This window comes from Nicotiana attenuata, unplaced genomic scaffold, assembly GCF_001879085.1.
Source record: "Nicotiana attenuata strain UT unplaced genomic scaffold, NIATTr2, whole genome shotgun sequence".
NCBI lineage: Eukaryota > Viridiplantae > Streptophyta > Magnoliopsida > Solanales > Solanaceae > Nicotiana > Nicotiana attenuata.
Genome location: NW_017671167.1, coordinates 84,944 through 103,033, shown reverse-complemented (window position 1 = coordinate 103,033; position 18,090 = coordinate 84,944). Strand labels below are relative to the sequence as shown.

Here is an 18,090-nt window from a genome sequence, read left to right as displayed (position 1 = left end):
GAAGTTTGGAGACGAAGTTGAGTTGAAAATGAGTTAAAAATAGGCGTCCCAATCGTTTATAAATTGAAGTAGGTCGACCACCGCCTAAGTGGGTCCCATTGGGAGCTACTTGCGCGGTCTCGCAAAAATGCGAATATCTCTCTACTCCGATATCGTATCGACAAACGGTTTAATTCGTTAGAAACTAGACTCGTAGATCTTCAATTTGGTAGGTAGATCACCCCATAATTCCAAGTATATTTAGATAAAAGCTCATCTACATTTGACCTAATTATCAGCAAAATTATGAATGTAACTTGTGATGACCTTTGCCAACTCTTGTTCCACAACTTGCTTGCCTTCAAAACGTAGAAAATGACTATCATACGACTAAGTTAACTCATAGCATAAACTCCTTATCATGTTAAGAACTCTAGTCTCACCCCAAAGTACATGTTATAACATTCCAAACTTGTCGACTTTCGACGAAACTTATTTTCTTCAATTGGTTTAGCTTCTAAGTTTTCCAACCCTCTTGGTACTCGTTATTCATGATCTTAAATATTTGTAACCTCCAAGGTAACATTATTAACTTACTTTATTTGCTTCCAAATATAATCTCATTTTCTAGCTTACATCAATGGCTTACGACGTACTCTCACGTATGAAAACGTAGGGTATAACATCATTCCCCCCTTTGGAACATTCGTCCTCGAATGTTGACTGATGCGCTTATTAGTTTCATAAACTATAGCTCTTACGAATACTTTAATTCTCATCTTGCCATCTAGGCAACTATTTTGTGAATAAACAACGCCGGGGCATTCCCCCCTTTAGGCATCTTTCTCACGCCATGACATGTGGTCGGAATTCTTCCAATCTCGTAACTGTTGCTACCTTATGTCATGCAGTATGTACGACTGTGTCCTTGTATGAGTGCCTAGCGAATCTTCTCCCCTTTTTGCTCCATCATTTAGCCAATCTCTAAGCCTCACTTTATGAACATATACTGAACTATGACAAGCTGTCCCTCTAGGCATCTATAGGTGTACTGAAGTTCTTCGCTTGGTACTTTGTTGAACTTACGACTATTGATATATCTTATTTCATAGCCTCAAATATCCATCCGTATGGCTTTGCTGCATCTAGGCAGGTCAAACTATACCATAACTCTTACTTTTGTTTTATTATTATCGAGGTCTGTTACCCAACTCCAGGTTATTCTCTCTCTGCTTATCCTACATGTATAAATCTAAGTCCTTTAATACTTCCTCATTATTGTTCATCTTAAGAATGACAACCTAATCTCCTCTCATACTTTTTAACTTTTATCCATCCATCGTTGATCCATCTTAATGTTGATCTCAATCTACCACTCATAACTTGAAACCTCTTACCTAATACATTGTCATTGGGGCTCACGTCTCATCGGGGAACATCTTAAGTGATTTGCTTGATCACTTAGGGACGATACTATACTTCAATAACCGTATTTCATAGCATCCCAACATGATTCATCTTATGGGGGCATTCTAATCCTGTGCAATTCATGAAATCCATTCTCTTTAAATCATTACTCAATCAAAGGCCTAAACGTTATTCTCTTATCATTTATCACAATTACACCCTTATTCTACTACCAGGGCAGCATTCCATCTCTTCTAAATGCACCTAGTCGTAGACTCCTCTGAGTTCATTCAGGCTGTACCGAGCTTTAAATAAGTTACGGAAGCCATCAGCTCTCTTGTTGTGATGGGTTTAATCCCGAGGACTCACCTATTCTTGTCACCTTCTCACTTGTCTTTTCTTATCCTTACTCCTATCTACCTAAAACATTGTCAGTCTACGATACTTTAGCTTGCGACCTACATATATCTATTTATACTATTCACAACCTTCCTTTAACTTGCTAGCACCATAGATTTCATTTCATGCCTTCTCAGTTGCTTTTAAACATAGGCAATTACTTTTTCTGGTCGTTCTACCACTTACTGCATGAATGCTTGGCTTATCTTAGTGCCCGCAACCGGAATATCCTGTAACTCATACGATCTCAAATATCAGCTTTTGATTTTTACTTCGCGTTCATTAGCCACGATAGGTACCACTTTCTTATGGGGTGTATATAATGTTGTAGTGAGACTATTGTTACAAAATCATTTCTTCTTCAAGTTACTATGCTTAGGTTGAATCCTTCTTCTTTTTTTTCCTCAGCTAGTCTTTCGTTGTAGTACTTAAGGGAGATCCTCTGACTCCAATAAAGCTGCAAGCTGATTACGTAGTATACCTGAAGGAATTTTGTATGTTCTAACTCGCCTATAATTATCCTTAGTTACCTACCTCCGCGCTCTTGTGCTCGTAGCGTTGCCTCTGAACTGAAATTTTGGCTATCTCCCTGGTGGCACTTTCTTTTATCTCCGTAACACTTACGGTACTTTTAACTACCCCAAATCCTATCCAAATATTTCTCAAGTATCATGATGTCATTATATCTGCGAGACCGAATTCATTATGTGGGGTTCACTACGTTTACCTTGCACAATCTGCATGATTTGTCTGTATCCTCTTGTCTAGCCATAACTAGGCTTTTCCTAAATCAACTACTAACTACTCGTTGGTCCATTCTCATATCAATATTCCGCGTAATCTCTCTTGGGTTATTTACTTTGTCTTAACTTACCATTCGTACTGGCTCCTTATGTATCAAGTGTTCATTCACACTTATTTATCAATAACATCTGGTGTGGAAACCCTTATTGCCTCTCCCCGGCGGCGTGCTTGCATAATGTTCTGGAGTCGTAACATATCTGTAGGGTCTGAATAAATGCAATCTCATTCCTTTCGCCTTTCTACCACATTCTTCCTTTATTATTCCATAGTTACCTGAACCAATAACTCCGACTTAATACCATATTACACCATCTTACCCCCTTTAGGAGAGTACTAAGACTTAGTGCTACGAAGACCTACCTATAGATGTTTTACCTCTTCATCTTTGGCATCTTTTCACATCATCAATGACCCTTGCTCGCCTTATGGTAACCCTTCTGTACCAGGGATAACTGAATTTCTTACGCACGAAGGTGACACCTAGTGTAATTGGCACACTTAGTCCCTTAAGATTAACTCTGCTCAGAGTGCTTGCTTTAGGGAAGCATCTTCCTAAATGACCTTTAAAGGTTATTCGCATGTTGTCTATTCTATTATTGTTGGAACACAATCTCTAAAATTTCACAATGCCGACTATTACCAATTCTTGCGATTCCTAATTCATATTCGATTTTTTTTTAATCTTATTTACTATCCCATACTAAATTCTATTACTACGGGGGTCTAATTTTTCCTTCTGGTAAACACGTTCGAGTCACCAACTCAATCCTCGAATGAGGATATAGCCTTTGGCCTATACTCTTTTATTGTCTCAAGGCCTGTCACCTTTTGTCTTTTCCTTCGCTTGACTATACACTCTGTCTCTGTCATATTTTGATTTACCGTTATCATCATTTATCACATCTTACTCATAATACTTCAATTACTCTCTTCTTATTCTCCGGCTAATATTTCTGTTATCACTTTATTATGATAACTTCAACAAAACATTCTTTCACTTTTAGCTCCCCTTGCTTCATCTCATTGGCTCTTCAGGTCACCTAGCATTCTCTCTTTACTAGGAACGAGAGCCATACAAAGGTAAATATTTATCCCTTCTAGGATTCCAGTGCCAATCTTCTAAATTTTTCCAGACATTCTAGTATTCATATCTACATGTACTATTCTAGGTTGCACCATCGGGGTGTCTCACAAGGAGAACTATTACCACATTTGCAATATCCTTCAGAAATGTTAGCTAATGATAATAATCCATCTACCATTATTGGTTACTCTAACCCCAATTGGATCTTGCTATCCCCTTCTTCTCTTAAACTATATCTGTCAACTCCCATAGGGCATAACTGAGATGGGTGTGGCCAATTGTACATACCTCTGTTACTGTTGAAGGTAACTCAAAATGCTTATATTTCTCTGCTTGAATTGCAAATACTGATAATCTTCATTAGCTGGGTACCTCGTACTCTTTTTCAAGTTGCTTCTTTTACTTATTGAAACTTGTATCCACCTCCAGATTCTCTCATCTCTCTTTAACATATGGGTGGATAGATATTCATGCCTTGGGGCTCCTTATCAAGAAGGTCACATCTTAGTACACACATGATCTGCTGAAGACCTTACATTTACTCATCATAAGCATGATGCAAAATCGAGTTCCTCTAACTCAGCTCTTCCAAAGCCACATTCAATCTCTTAGAAACTATCTTTGTGGATGTAGGTACCGTTGTATTACAACTAAAGTCGAATTTAGGAGTTTGAATTCGAATTTAGGAGTTTGAATTCTTACAACTGAGCTCTACCACACGATCTAGAATAAGAAGAAAGAGTGACAGTCCTAAATACCCTGTAGCCTCCTACTTATAAGTGTGGTGCACAACACACCCATAAACAAGACTCTACTAGACACGGCTTGTAGACTCCCTAGGAAAAAACTTCTCTGATACCACTTTCACGACCCAAATCGGAGGGCCGCAACGGGTACCCGCTGCCTTATCCAACTTAACGTATCTTTCTTATCATACCATCATGGGTGAATGGGCCGGAAGGGCCGTCATGATATAACCAGAATAAAACATAAGGGAATACTTGATATAGGACGACCCAAGATGCAATGCAAACTTATACATGTGAGAAACGGTCATATAAGACCCAAAATGAACACTTGTACAATGAACATAAGCCGACAAGGCCATACAATCTTTCATATACATGACATCTGTCTACAAGCCTCTAAGAGTACATACACATCATAAAGGTCGGGACAGGGCCCCGCCATACCAATCAATACATGTCCAAATCATACTGACCAAATAGGCAACTCCGGAGCAAGTGGAGTGCAACAATACCTTCCGCTGAGCTGATAGCCTACTAGGAGGAATATCAACATGTCTATCGGGACCTGCGGGCATGAAACGCAGCGTCCCCAGGCAAAAGGGATGTCAGTACGAATAAAGTACCGAGTATATAAGGCAGGAAAACATAAACAAGAAAAGTAATGTAAAGAGAGATAGATGAGATACAACATGTAACATCTGAGTGCCTCTGGGGGCTACTGACATGAAATGCATAATACATATATATACATAAACTTTTAAAAACATACGCCTCTGTGGGCATCATCATCATCATACCGTACCCGGCCTCAAAGAGAACTCGGTAAAAACATACCCGGCCATCATAAGGCTCGGTAGAATCGTACCCGGCCACGTGGAGCTCGGTAAACCCAACTGATCAGAGGTTGCACAATAGGTGCCGTACCCGGCCGACTATAGCGCGGCTCGGTAGAGTAAAATAGATACTATATATAATGCATGCTAGACTCATGGAATCACGTTCTAAACCTTTTGGAGTGACTTAAGGTCATTGCACCTTCAATTAACATTATGGACATCCATACCCTCAATATGAACCGCAGTAGGATTCAAGGATCATACACACTTGCTTAGAATAATTTTATAAGGAAAGAACAACATGGACAACCTTAGTTGCTAGGAGTAGATCCGTTATGAAATAGCGTATTCATTTCACTTTAGATCATGCCAAAATAAAGAAGGAAGTGCCTTAACATACCTTAAACATGTTGAGTCCTTAATACCTTCCAAGCAACTCTTCAAACAGGTCAACTCGATCTATCATAGCATAAGGAGATTCAAAATCAGTGTTGAGCAAAGGCTAAGTATGTAACTTAAGCTAGTAGCTCGTCTACGTAAATTCGGGCAGCATCTCCCTTGTAACAAGGGCCTCCTCCAATACCATATACCAACAACAACAGCCAGGGAAGTCCAGCAACCTATAAATATCAATAACAAGACACCATATAACAACAACAAGTCACAACTACTTCACGACGAGCGGCAAGCTCCGATTGGAATCCGTATAACCCATATCACCCCTTATAGACTTCTTACATTAATTTAACAGTATCATTAACATGATAATGAAGTCGTTCATCAATGATTCCATCCTTATACCATATATTTATAACAAAGGAAACAATCCTTAACTCCAACTATCTTCAATTAGTAACTTTATTCACTAGTTCATGTCTACTCCATCCATTTAACTTAATCAACATCAAGATAACCTTAAGCACATGCAAGAACACAATACACACACCTCCTACAGTAACTTCAAGTCGAAATCCAAGTTATATTCAGCTCACAACAACCCTCAATAGCAATACAACACCATAGAAGTGACTTAAGCTAATCCAAGTACTATCTTGTAGTTTATCATCCTAACAACTTAACCAACATACAAGCAAGCTTAAGCACAATTAGTATGCTGTTATACTCACCTTAGCCAGTAGCAACAACTTGGAATTTCAGCAAAATACAGCCCACAACAATCCTCAATGACAACACAACCTCAAAGAGGTGTTGTTCTTCTCTAGAACTAAGTTTTGATGTTGAAATATGGTGTAATCACTTTGGAATCACTTCAAACTCTTGTGGTATCTGTTTAGAAGGGTTAGGAGAAGTTTGGAGACGAAGTTGAGTTGAAAATGAGTTAAAATAGGCGTCCCAATCGTTTATAAATTGAAGTAGGTCGACCACCGCCTAAGTGGGTCCCATTGGGGCTGCTTGCGCGGTCTCGCGAAAACGCGAATATCTCTCTACTCCGATATCGTATCGACAAACAGTTTAATGAGTTAGAAACTAGACTCGTAGATCTTCAATTTGGTAGGTAGATCACCCCATAATTGCAAGTATATTTAGAGAAAAGCTCATCTACATTTGACCTAATTTTCAGCAAAATTATGAATGTAACTTGTGATGACCTTTGCCAACTCTTGTTCCACAACTTGCTTGCCTTCAAAACGTAGCAAATGACTATCATACGACAAAATTAACTCATAGCATAACCTCCTTATCATGTTAAGAACTCTAGTCTCACCCCAAAGTACATGTTATAACATTCCAAACTTGTCGACTTTCGACGAAACTTATTTTCTTCAATTGGTTTAGCTTCTAAGCTTTCCAACCCTCTTGGTACTCGTTATTCATGATCTTAAATATTTGTAACCTCCAAGGTAACATTATTAACTTACTTTATTTGCTTCCAAATATAATCTCATTTTCGAGCTTACATCAATGGCTTACGACGTACTCTCACGTATGAAAACGTGGGGTATAACAGGTTTGCTTTTGGGCATGCTTCGTTTGCTTTGCTCTTCTTCTTCGGACACATTTGGCATGGTGCTAGAAACTTTGTTCAGAGATGTTTTTGCTGGTATTGACCCAGACTTAGATGCTCAAGTCGAATTTGGAGCATTCCAAAAACTTGGAGATCCAACTACAATAAGACAATCGAGTTCATACTTAACAAAATCGTCATTTAAATTTAGGAGTTTTAAATCAACTAAAACTTTACTTAATTGGAACTGCTACATAGGAAGTCCTAATACATAGAATATTAAAATTAACTAAATTTTTTACCTAATATAAATCAAAATATTCATTTATGATAATTTCTTTTATTGACGTATATCTACAAATTAGGAACATATATATATATATATATTTAAATTATCATATATATGTCAAATTATATAATTATTTTCTTGAGAAATATACTTCTATCATTAAAGATTAGAAGTGTGGTCTATATTTTCATTACCGATAAATTCTAATATATTCTGACCATAAAAACTTATAGTACTTTGAATAATTTTAAAAGATAATGTTTTGAATAATGTGGAAGAAAAACATGAAAAATAATGAAAACCTGTTTATATACAACTCATTACAGTTTATTATAAATCATTAGAGACTTAAAAATGTAGTCCATCTTTGGACTACCAATAAATCTTAACTAGCCATAGTAAAAACGCCAATTTTGTAAAAAATGATGGAGAAAAAGATGGAAAAAATGAAAAACATAAACATACAACTTACCATAGCCGGAACACGGTAAAATATTCTTAGTTTGATCATCTATCTATATAACTAGGATATTGTAAAGTTTTTTCAATATTCTTGTTAATTCTAACAAAATATAAATAATTTTTTCAATGCTGATTCTAACATAATATAAAAAATGACTAAACTGTTATTACAACCTTATTATTAATTATTTTTTTTATAATATATTTTGCTACTCAATCGCACAAGAAAGAAGATAATCAAATAACTTCGTAAATTAATGGCAAAACTTAAAGTCACAATAAGACATTTGAGGTATGTTAGGCTGGAGTTATTCTTTTATTAAGCTAGCAAAATCAATTAACTTTAATATTGTCAAAAACTTACACTTTTTATTTATTACTTATTCCATAGCTCAAAATATTATTTAATACTTATAGAATCTTTTTAAGTTGTGTACTCAATGGTATACACGTACAATATATATTTGTTCTTTTTGTATATAGTTTTTTGCTGATTGAACGCAATACACACGTGCAACGCACTACATTAAGCTAGTCTTAATGAATAAGGCGAAAAGAGACTAAAATAGCACAGAAGAATATATAAAAACATATGAAATATCAAAACTTAAAGGCTTTCGCGAAGACTCGAATTTGTCAAGCTTTTGATGTTAGGTCCGCTCATATTAACCGCACCAAACCTCCAAAATAAAACTTAAAAGCATACTTTTCAATAGAGAGAATGAAGAGGGTAGTGGTGTAAAATTCAAATACCATCAACTGCCAGATGAGATGGGTGTGGGGAAAAAAATTAAAAGGAAAAAAGGAAAAAGAAGAAAGGGAATTATTAGAACTTGGTACATTCATGATATATGAGAAACAGAGAACAAAGAAGCCAGCCAAGAGTGATCAAAGACATGGTCAAACAAGCAGATATTAGTCTCTGTGTTACTATCAATGACTGTATTGAACTAAGTTACTAACTTCAATTCAGTAGCACAATAACGCTAGCTGTTTCCGGAGGTGGAGACCTCAGTGCTACACATTGGACAGACCTGCATGCACAAAAATCATGTACAACAATCAACTGCAGCCCTGGAAATAACAATCTTGTATAGAAATCTAAAAAATGAGTACTAAAAAGTAACAATATATTATTATTCAACAAGTAGGACAGGGAATACGTGAACAATCTGTAAATATAGGTTAGAACAAAAGGATGCATGGGCTGATCACACTACTTTTACCCAGTGAGTAAGTTGTTTGCGGACAGCTTATATTATCCTGCTATTGCGATCATTAAACACATACTTTAACTAATAGACGACAGAGGATGAAGGAACCACGTGAGAGAGAGGCAGAGGCAGGAAACAACTACTACTTCTATATTACACCTTTTCCCCCCTTTTCTGCAAGTGGTTATCAAATAAAAGCAGGTTCTATTACTTGACTAGATAAACTCATAGTGAGCTTGAGAGCAAAACATATGGCAATATGACAAACATAAAATTCAACAATTTAAATTCATTTAAGCTGAAGCTGAAATCAAAAGTCAAAACCATGATTTATCTCTATTTAATGCAGCGAATCTACTACCAGTTATTAACATTTTTTTTCAACTAATACACAGAAAACGATGCAATGTGCAAGGGAATCCAACATCTTAATCATCATATCCATTCCAATGTGTCACACAAAATGGGATAAGAAGTCTAATTCCTATTTGGTTTGGCACATAGCTAGAGAGTGAAGTAACTCGAGCCCAGGATCTAAGTCACTGCAAGAGTCTTAAAAAAAGGGAAAGAGAAGAGGCATAGAGCAACCAGCTATCACCATCCAACGTAGAAAGGTTACCTAAATTCTATAAAATGAGAGGACACTCTAGCTCACTGTGAACTGCATTTGTAAAAGAAGCACAGTTAACATTCAGCAAACGAGTTCAAGTAACTTGACATATACCAGCAGACCATGATGGAGCTAAAGCACAAAATTTAAGACTTGGCTTGAGCCACATAACAGACAAAACTGGTGTAGTTTCTAAAAGAAGGTCCAGAAGGTAGAGGAGACTTGACCTACAAACAACAAAACAGAAAAAATAGGAAGACATGACATTTTGACTCAAACACTGCAAAGCAAAGATAGTAAATGGCTTAGCAAAGATATCATATAGCAAGCACACAGGACTGCTAAGATTGCAATACCCATTTGCAATATATGAGTCTCATTCATAGTTCAAGGATTGTGGGTGGAGAAGAAAGAGGTAGAGAGGGGGCTGCAATACCTTGTTTATTTGTAACCAGTTGTTCAGACATTCAGAATGATAAGAATGTTTGCAGGATAGCACAGTCAATTGGTCACCATCTTCATATTCCAATCTACATATAACACACCTGGAGCGCAAAAGTGTCAAGTTGTGAGCACTTCCACATATAGAAAACAGTACAGCATAGGATAAGTTAGCTTACGAATCAGTGGTCCCGTCTGATGCAGTTTGTGCCTTATAGTTCACTGAAGGCAAAGAGGCAATTGTATCAGCAGAAAGACCCCTGCTCTCAGTTCCAACAACTTCACCCAGTGCTATAAGTTCCTGCATGAGTACAGACAAATGAACAATACCAAGCATGTGAAGTAAAATATATGAAAGATGTCTAAAAGAGAAAACAACAAATCCAACAAACTGAAGTACCTCATAAGAAAGCTCATCAGGATCGACATCCTCCCATGCATCCTAAAAGCAACAAAATAGACATGTATGGTTAACTACACAAACTTAATACGAAATCACAAATACGCTCCATTATGCAGAAATTCTATGCCTAGAAAATGATGACGACGTAGATGAACAGACTGAGATAACCTTAAGTAAACATGAAGAAATATACATGTTTATCCTGTCTATATCTGAAGAAAGCGGAGGAGGAGGAGGAGAAAGCAAAACATGATAGAAGAAATCTTCAGCCCTATGGGATTTAATTTTGCTTCTGTTGGCAATTGCTGAAAGATCCGTCAATTCGATAACAAAAATGCATCAAAATAGCAATCATTGATACTCGTCGGGGACAACTAAAGTAAACATGAGATAAGATTTTGCATAAGATATACCACATTGGATTTTCTCAATCTTAAGTTCGAGGGGTCGTGTTAGAATGTCAAGCATTAGCGTATTAGAGTGTTAGCATGTTAGGTTTAGTTTTAAGTTCTCATTGGTTATATAAGATGTCTATGAATCTCCGACCTACAATAGCAGTATTTTGCATTCCATTATCTCATCAAATCATCTAACCATTATCTCTATTTTCTAACACCTTTCGTCTGTAGACCGCACGAAAATTTAGATCTATACCCTTTCTAAAAAGAATTTTTCCAAATGCACTTGAAGTTGTTACAGTAAGACTTGACCTAGTTGCCCATGACTTTATTGGCAATGGAGGATTCTGTAGAAGTAATAACCTGTTAATCTAGTCTCTACCGGAGCCACAAACAACTATCTAAATTGAATCATTTAAAGGAAAAGCACTTGCAAATCACCGGTTATTAGTGGCATCTTGAAAACATTTAGTGGTCGTATTACGGCTTGTGAAAAATATTTTCAAACGAAGATTCAAAAATTCTAAATCGAAAATCGAAATTTTGTTTTCTTACTTGGGAACAGGCTTACCTTATGCTTCTCTGACAGGAAATCCTCTCTCATCAGTAATGACTAATGCCCTATTGGCATGCTTTAAGTAACAAAATTTTTAGTATATGCAATAGTGTTGTTATACGATCCATAGAAGGAAGGAGTAGAACTTTATTGGGCTATTGCAGTGGTGACAATGCTAGTGATGACTGGTTGTACTGGCAATATCTAGACTAATAGAATAGAACTACTGCAGTACACTTAATGGTATGATAAAACATAATTCCATAAATATATGTGTGTGCATCACAAAAGAAAACAAATATAAGTGTGTGTGACTCTCTCTGTGTGTGTACCAAATCTTTGAACTTCCCAACTCATTTTATTTTTAAGTATCACTCTAATACCAGATTCATCCGTCCTTGGGTCGTGGGTCTATCGGAAACGGCCTCTCTATCTCCACAAGGTAGGGGTAAGGTCTGCATACACACTATCCTCCTTAGACCCCACTTGTGGGAATACACTGGGTTTGTTGTTGTTGTTACACTAATACCAAAAACTGTCATACACATATTCTGCATGGGGTTGTCCCTTCAACGGGACAGGTGGATGCAATTATCCAAGATGAAGATTATTTGAATTCAACATACTACCAATCTCAAAATTTATCAACGTTGACCTTTCCTGAATTTATGAAAAAGGAAGCTCAAAGAGTTTCGAGATGCAACATCCATGCAAGAATATGAAAATTCTGATGAATTGACGCATATAAAGATACTATAAATTTAATATTTAGCAGCAATACTGTTAAGCTGGCCAGAAATGCTAATTAGAGCCATTAGAATTCTGTAACAGATTGTTACCTGGGAATTAATACCACGATCCTCTCCATCTTGAGCTTGTCCAACATACACTAAAAGTCATAGATTTGTCAATATTTTACAAGATGACAGAACGGAATGAAAGGGCTACCAACAACTTTAAGAATAAGTTTCAACAAAAAGACTAACTTTCATTTATCCCGGCAAGGGCCAATAATCTTGCTGCCATTTCCCTCTCTTCGGCATCTTGTAATGCTCTGGCATAGGCCTCATCACTAGAAAAAGCTGATGGGTCTAACTCAATCCCTTGGTTCTCATCCTCGCCAGCTTCATCATGAGCATGCACATCGAATGCATCTTCTCCATCTTCTTCATCCTCATCTACATTACTATCATCATCTTCTTCTTCTTCTTCGCTTGGATCATCAAAATCTTCATCATCCTCCTCATCATGGTCATAGCTCCCACCATCCCAACTCCCGAAATCAATCCCGTCACTGTTCATGCTAAGCATCATATAAGCCCTTTCCTATAAGATTAAACACAAGGGCGTCACCTCATAATTATAAGCAAAGACTGAAAAGGACAAACAAGTCACAGAAGATTTCATTCCCTAACTCAAGAGAAAATCCAGTTTCATTTTGATACCTATCAAGTTCCAAAGGAGGTTAAATGAACCTTTACATTTTTATATTTCAAGATCACAACCAGAAAGCAACAAGTCAGGGAAACATCTTAGTAATATAGTTCGGCATGAAGAGTACTGCTGCAGGTAAAAAGCTTCAGCATTCTGAATTTGGTCAAAAAATAACTTGGGCCCAATATTATCAAAGGCGAAAAGCGCAAAAAGCCTCTAAAGTTTGTTGGAGCTTTAAGCGCAAAGCGCAGCTTTAACGAAGAAATGCACAAATGGAGAAAAACTACAAATATATATGTATAGTCCAAGACTGATATCTATAAGCATGAATACCAAATATACAGACAAAGAAATTGAAGAAAATTTACGATAAAGTGAAATATCAACTGCTTAGTGTCGCCTCTTCAGGATTACGCTCATTGGCAAGGAAAAGTATGCTTTGGAGCCTTGATGACAACACTAAATCACCCGCTATGCGAGACGAAGCGCTCAACAAGTTTTGAGCCTCACTTCCGGGATTAAGCGCGCCTTTGATAACACTGCTTGGGCCTATTTGACTGGGGTGTGTATCAACATTACTCAGTTATTCGATTCGGTTGTGGTTCCCAAAAGAGCGATTCAACCAACCAAAAAACTGGAGTTATGATGTTATATTAAGTCTGTTGCATGTAATGTGATCTTTGTCATATAGTAGTAAATTTAACCTCTCTCCTATATAGCTTCTTTTTCCTTTTCCCGTATTCCCCTCTCTTTTACTCTTTCCTCATTTTCCTCTCCCCATATTCCCCTCCCTTTAACTCTTTTCTCATTTTCGCTTTCCTTTTTCGCATTTCTTTATTTTTCTCGATCCTCTTTCTTTTTGGCTTTTCCATACCCCTCCTGTTAACTCTCAGTTTCTCTTTTTATGACTCTTTGCTCTCCGGAAGGTCTTCAACTTATTATCCCAGCCAAAATACTTTCATGAGCTTGTCTCAACCCCACGAGCCTATAATCTGTCTGCCATCTTGTTCCTCTAAATAACCATGATTGTCTGGAAGCGGCATCTTATCTCAGCAATCACAATGGCAAACTGCACCAGTTTTTTAAAACCAAGGATGCTCTACACAGGCAATCCCCCCCCCCCCCACCACCACCACCAAACCCCTACACACAATCATCTCGCCAAAGCCTCTTGTTCAATCTCTAATCTTCTAGGCATCGCAACAGTGATGCTTCAGTTAAGGATTAGAAATTAAGAATGCTAGTTGAAATATTCGACATTTATTTTTCCATTCAAAATTAGCTGCAAGTTTACCTCAGGTTAACGAATATAGAAGCCAATAGTTTTGACACCAAACTGACCAAAATTTGCACAGGCCTGATATCTGGGATGATGATAGCTACCGGTCAACAACTTATTTTCTGTTAATGCTTTAGAAATTTGACTCTTAAGTATGTTATATAACTTACTTCAATCAAGCGTGAGCTACCATCATTCTACACAGGGCTTTTAGTATTTAGATTATCTTTACCTCAAATAAAAGTTATAAGCTTTGATTCAAATAAAAGCATAATGACTTGGCACCAAACTTGATTCAAATAAAAGCATAACGACTTCAGATACTTCTCAGACACTATAGAAAGTACTCTTTTCCCATGTGCACCAAACTTCTATTCAGAATCTTATACTCCCTCCATCCTGATTTATGTGGCATTATTTGACTTGGCACGGAGTTTAAAAAAGAAAGTCTTTTGAAACTTATGATCTAAAATAAGGCATACACATTTATGTGGCTATAAATCATCTCATTATACTTAAAATGAGAAATTTAAAATTTAATTATTTCTAAATATAGGAAGGTACGAAACACATGATGTAATATAGTTATAGGTGGTATATAGCAAATCACATCATCTAAGATCCTGATATACACAACATGCTCATCTTTAAGATGTAAAATAACCCCAATCCTAATTTAAAAATACAAAGCAAAACATGTTGGAGTTGAAATTAAACCCATTGTTTAGAAACACGAACTTAGTCTATGGGAATAAGGAAGAAAATAAAAAAAGAAAAAACTCCTTCAGTTCAAAGCTGAAACCTAATCAGTATTCACGCCAAGTAATGTGGATAGGGCAAAAACCTGCTCTTGTAAAGTGCGGGCGAGAGCAAGATCAGCATCCTCCTGACTAAGGTTGGTGAAGGGAGTTCTTCGAGAAGCTCCGCCATTACTATCCACAGCAGCAGAAACACCCGATTCCCCATTAGCATTGATTTCCACAACTTGCAAACTACTATCCCCATCTGGCCAATTGCCGCCATCGGGGTTTACTCGTTGTTGGTTGTTGGCATCGGCCGCCGCCGCCGCGATGGCGGTTGTGCTTTTAGCTGCTGCTGATGCTGCTTCGTTGTTGTTGTTATTACTTTTTGAATTCTCCATTTATGGGCGACGGAAAGGTGCAGAGAGAAAGCGTGAATAGGTATTTTATAGGGTTTGGGAGAAGGGTAAAGAGGGGAATTGGAAGGGGGATATTCGGATTTTTGGTGAAGTTATATGGAAGAAGAAATCTTAAGCGTAGAAGAAAGCGGATGGTGTGTGGATTTGGTGACGGAGGGATGAATGATTAGAGAATAAATACGGAAGAAATAGGAAAGCATTAGTATTTCTTTTGAATTGGGAATTTGACGTGCCAGGCCAGTCTCCCCTTTTCCAAACTAAAGTACCACCTTTGAAGCTGACCGTACTAACACATCGTTCTTGTGTTGATCTGGAAAATCAAATTTGTTGGTTGTCGCTCGCTCATTTGAATTAGGTGTCTTCAATGTTAAAGGGGGAACCCATTTTAAGACGGTATCTCAAAATATAAAACTTTCATGATTTTCCCTTTTCTTTACCAAAATAATAATAGAACAATTAACCAAATAGTTGTCTATCTAATTTCTTAAACTAAATATAACTGGTTGATATATACTATACATATAATTTATACATAATAAGTATATAACTATGTATAATTAAGGTATGATTTATGTATACTGGCTAGAAAAATATGTAACACTCCAAAATAATAACCTTAGCTAACCCCGTCTATCTCTAGTTAACACGACACCCGTATGCTTAAACATGTCAAGTGGGCCCAGCTAGGCTCATGCCAAGCCTATTAAGGGGCGCACACGTGTTCTCTGACTGGGCTGGACTACCTTAGTAGGCCGATTTGGTGGACCAAAAAAAAAAAGCAACTAAACAATAGTATATATAAGAATATTTACATAATCTTAGCAGGATAATTTGATTGGGATTTTGACATGATGTGAAAATATACTCATATAATCAGCAGAAAAAATTTTAGTTGTAAATATTTGATACCAGGTAGCCAATAAATGTATATCACAATAATAATATGATATCAAATTTTTTATCGCAACTTTATTTTCCTTCTCTGTGTATATCTAATGTGTGATAAAATTTAGTTTTTCTTCTTTGCATATCCAAATTATAAACATAGTTCCTTAAATTTATTGTTTTCTCTGTATAAATATATATATCACAAGGAAAATAATTGTACTTTTATCTATAGCAGCGTATAATACATCAAAACATGTATATACCAAAATGTGTATCACAAGTTTATTTTCATTCTTTGTGTATATCAAATATTTTGTTTTTGTATATCAAAATTTTGTTTTTCTCCTTTGTATATCTCTGTGTATAACACATAATTTCTTGTGGATATACACAAAAATATATTTTAGAGATACACAACTAGTAATACTTGTGTCTCACTCATAATAAAATTGCTCGTGTATAAGCCCATATACAACGACAACACATTATTATACGTTCTCTAGATCGAAAAGTTTTAACGTGAAGGAAAACTTGGTGTTTGTTTGTTTGATTGTTTCGTGACTAACGATGTTGGTTGGTTTGGTCTCGGAAAAATTTGAGACTGATTGGGGATACTGAGCCCCCGTTTTGGCCATAAATTTTGGCATCATTTTTTCAAAAAAAAAATTAAAAATATTATTTGTTTATGGACTATGATCAATTTTTGAAAACATTTTGAAAAAAAAAAATTAAGTTCCCAAAAACTAGTTTACGGCAGTTTTTGGGTGAAAATATTTCTTCCACTCATAAAGCTTCAACTTTTTTTTCAAATAAAACATATACCCAAATTCAATTTCAACTTCCAAAAATTATTTTTCAACATAAATTCAAAAAATAATGTTCAAGTTTCAACCAAATCTATGTCCAACCGCTAGCCTAGTCTCATTTGGAAGCTTAAGTTGAAAGAGTTGACCAATATTTGATTTTTGTGTATACGACCTCGGATTGGTGATTTGATGATTCCAATATATTCATGTAGTAATTTTGGATTTGGGCGTATGTCCGTATTTAGATTTGGAGGTTCCTAGGATGTTTGGGCTCTATTTTGCTGAAAGTTAGCAATTTGAAGGTTTGGAGAGTTCCTAAGTTTGAATGGGAGTTGACTTTGATGATATCAGAATCAGTTTATTTTTTTGAAACTTGAAATAGGTTCGTTTTATCATTTAGGACTTGTGTGCAGAGTTTGAATGTAATCCGGATTGGTTAGGCTTGAATCGGACGCTTGGTTGAAAGCTTGGAAATTGTTGAACTTAAGAGAGGTTCTACATGTATTTTGATCATTGATTCTTGATTTTGGTGTTATTATTGGTATTTTGAGCATGTGGATAAGTTTAGGTTAGGCATTCAGACTTGTTGGTATAATATAACAGGGTCCCGGGATGGCTCGGGTGTGTTTTGGACTAATTTTGGATTATTTTGTCACATGTTGGCAGAACTGATTCTGGTTTGTCGCACATGTGGGACTTTTGGCGCAGGTGCGAGGTCGCAGAAGGGGAAGGGGAAGTCCTAGAAGCGGAGTTTGGCCTTGGCTTGGTAGTCCGCATGTGCGAAAGCAGATGCGTAGAAGCGATTGTGCACCTGCGAGGATGGATCACAAGTACGATTCTGCAGAAGCGCACTGTGTAATGCAGAAGCGAAGGTCGACTGGTTAAGTGGTTCTACCATCTGCGAGGGTTTTGTCGCAGATGCGGAAT

General features: G+C 36.7%; 1 protein-coding gene across 1 annotated transcript; it reads right to left on the bottom strand.

The window, feature by feature from the left end:
* Window positions 1–8,663: 8,663 nt before the first annotated feature.
* Window positions 8,664–15,697, bottom strand: LOC109206394 (E3 ubiquitin ligase BIG BROTHER-related). Its single transcript, XM_019369219.1, has 7 exons — window positions 15,155–15,697; window positions 12,584–12,923; window positions 12,437–12,486; window positions 10,641–10,682; window positions 10,420–10,541; window positions 10,236–10,344; window positions 8,664–9,009 (listed from the first exon to the last, which is right to left on the bottom strand). Exons 1-7 carry the CDS (start codon window positions 15,449–15,451, stop codon window positions 8,962–8,964), a joined length of 1,008 nt encoding a protein of 335 aa, XP_019224764.1. The 5' UTR covers window positions 15,452–15,697; the 3' UTR covers window positions 8,664–8,961.
* Between the last annotated feature and the right edge of the window lie 2,393 nt (window positions 15,698–18,090).

Bases quoted from the DNA above. Each gene is read 5' to 3' on its own strand.
- LOC109206394 (XM_019369219.1), bottom strand. From the start codon at position 15,451: ATGGAGAATTCAAAAAGTAATAACAACAACAACGAAGCAGCATCAGCA. The intron at 10,542-10,640 runs GTACTTCAGTTT...GTACTCATGCAG, and splicing joins CTGATGAGCTTTCTTATGAG to GAACTTATAGCACTGGGTGA. The intron at 9,010-10,235 runs GTATTGCAGCCC...TTGTGCATGCAG, and splicing joins ACTGGTTACAAATAAACAAG to GTCTGTCCAATGTGTAGCAC.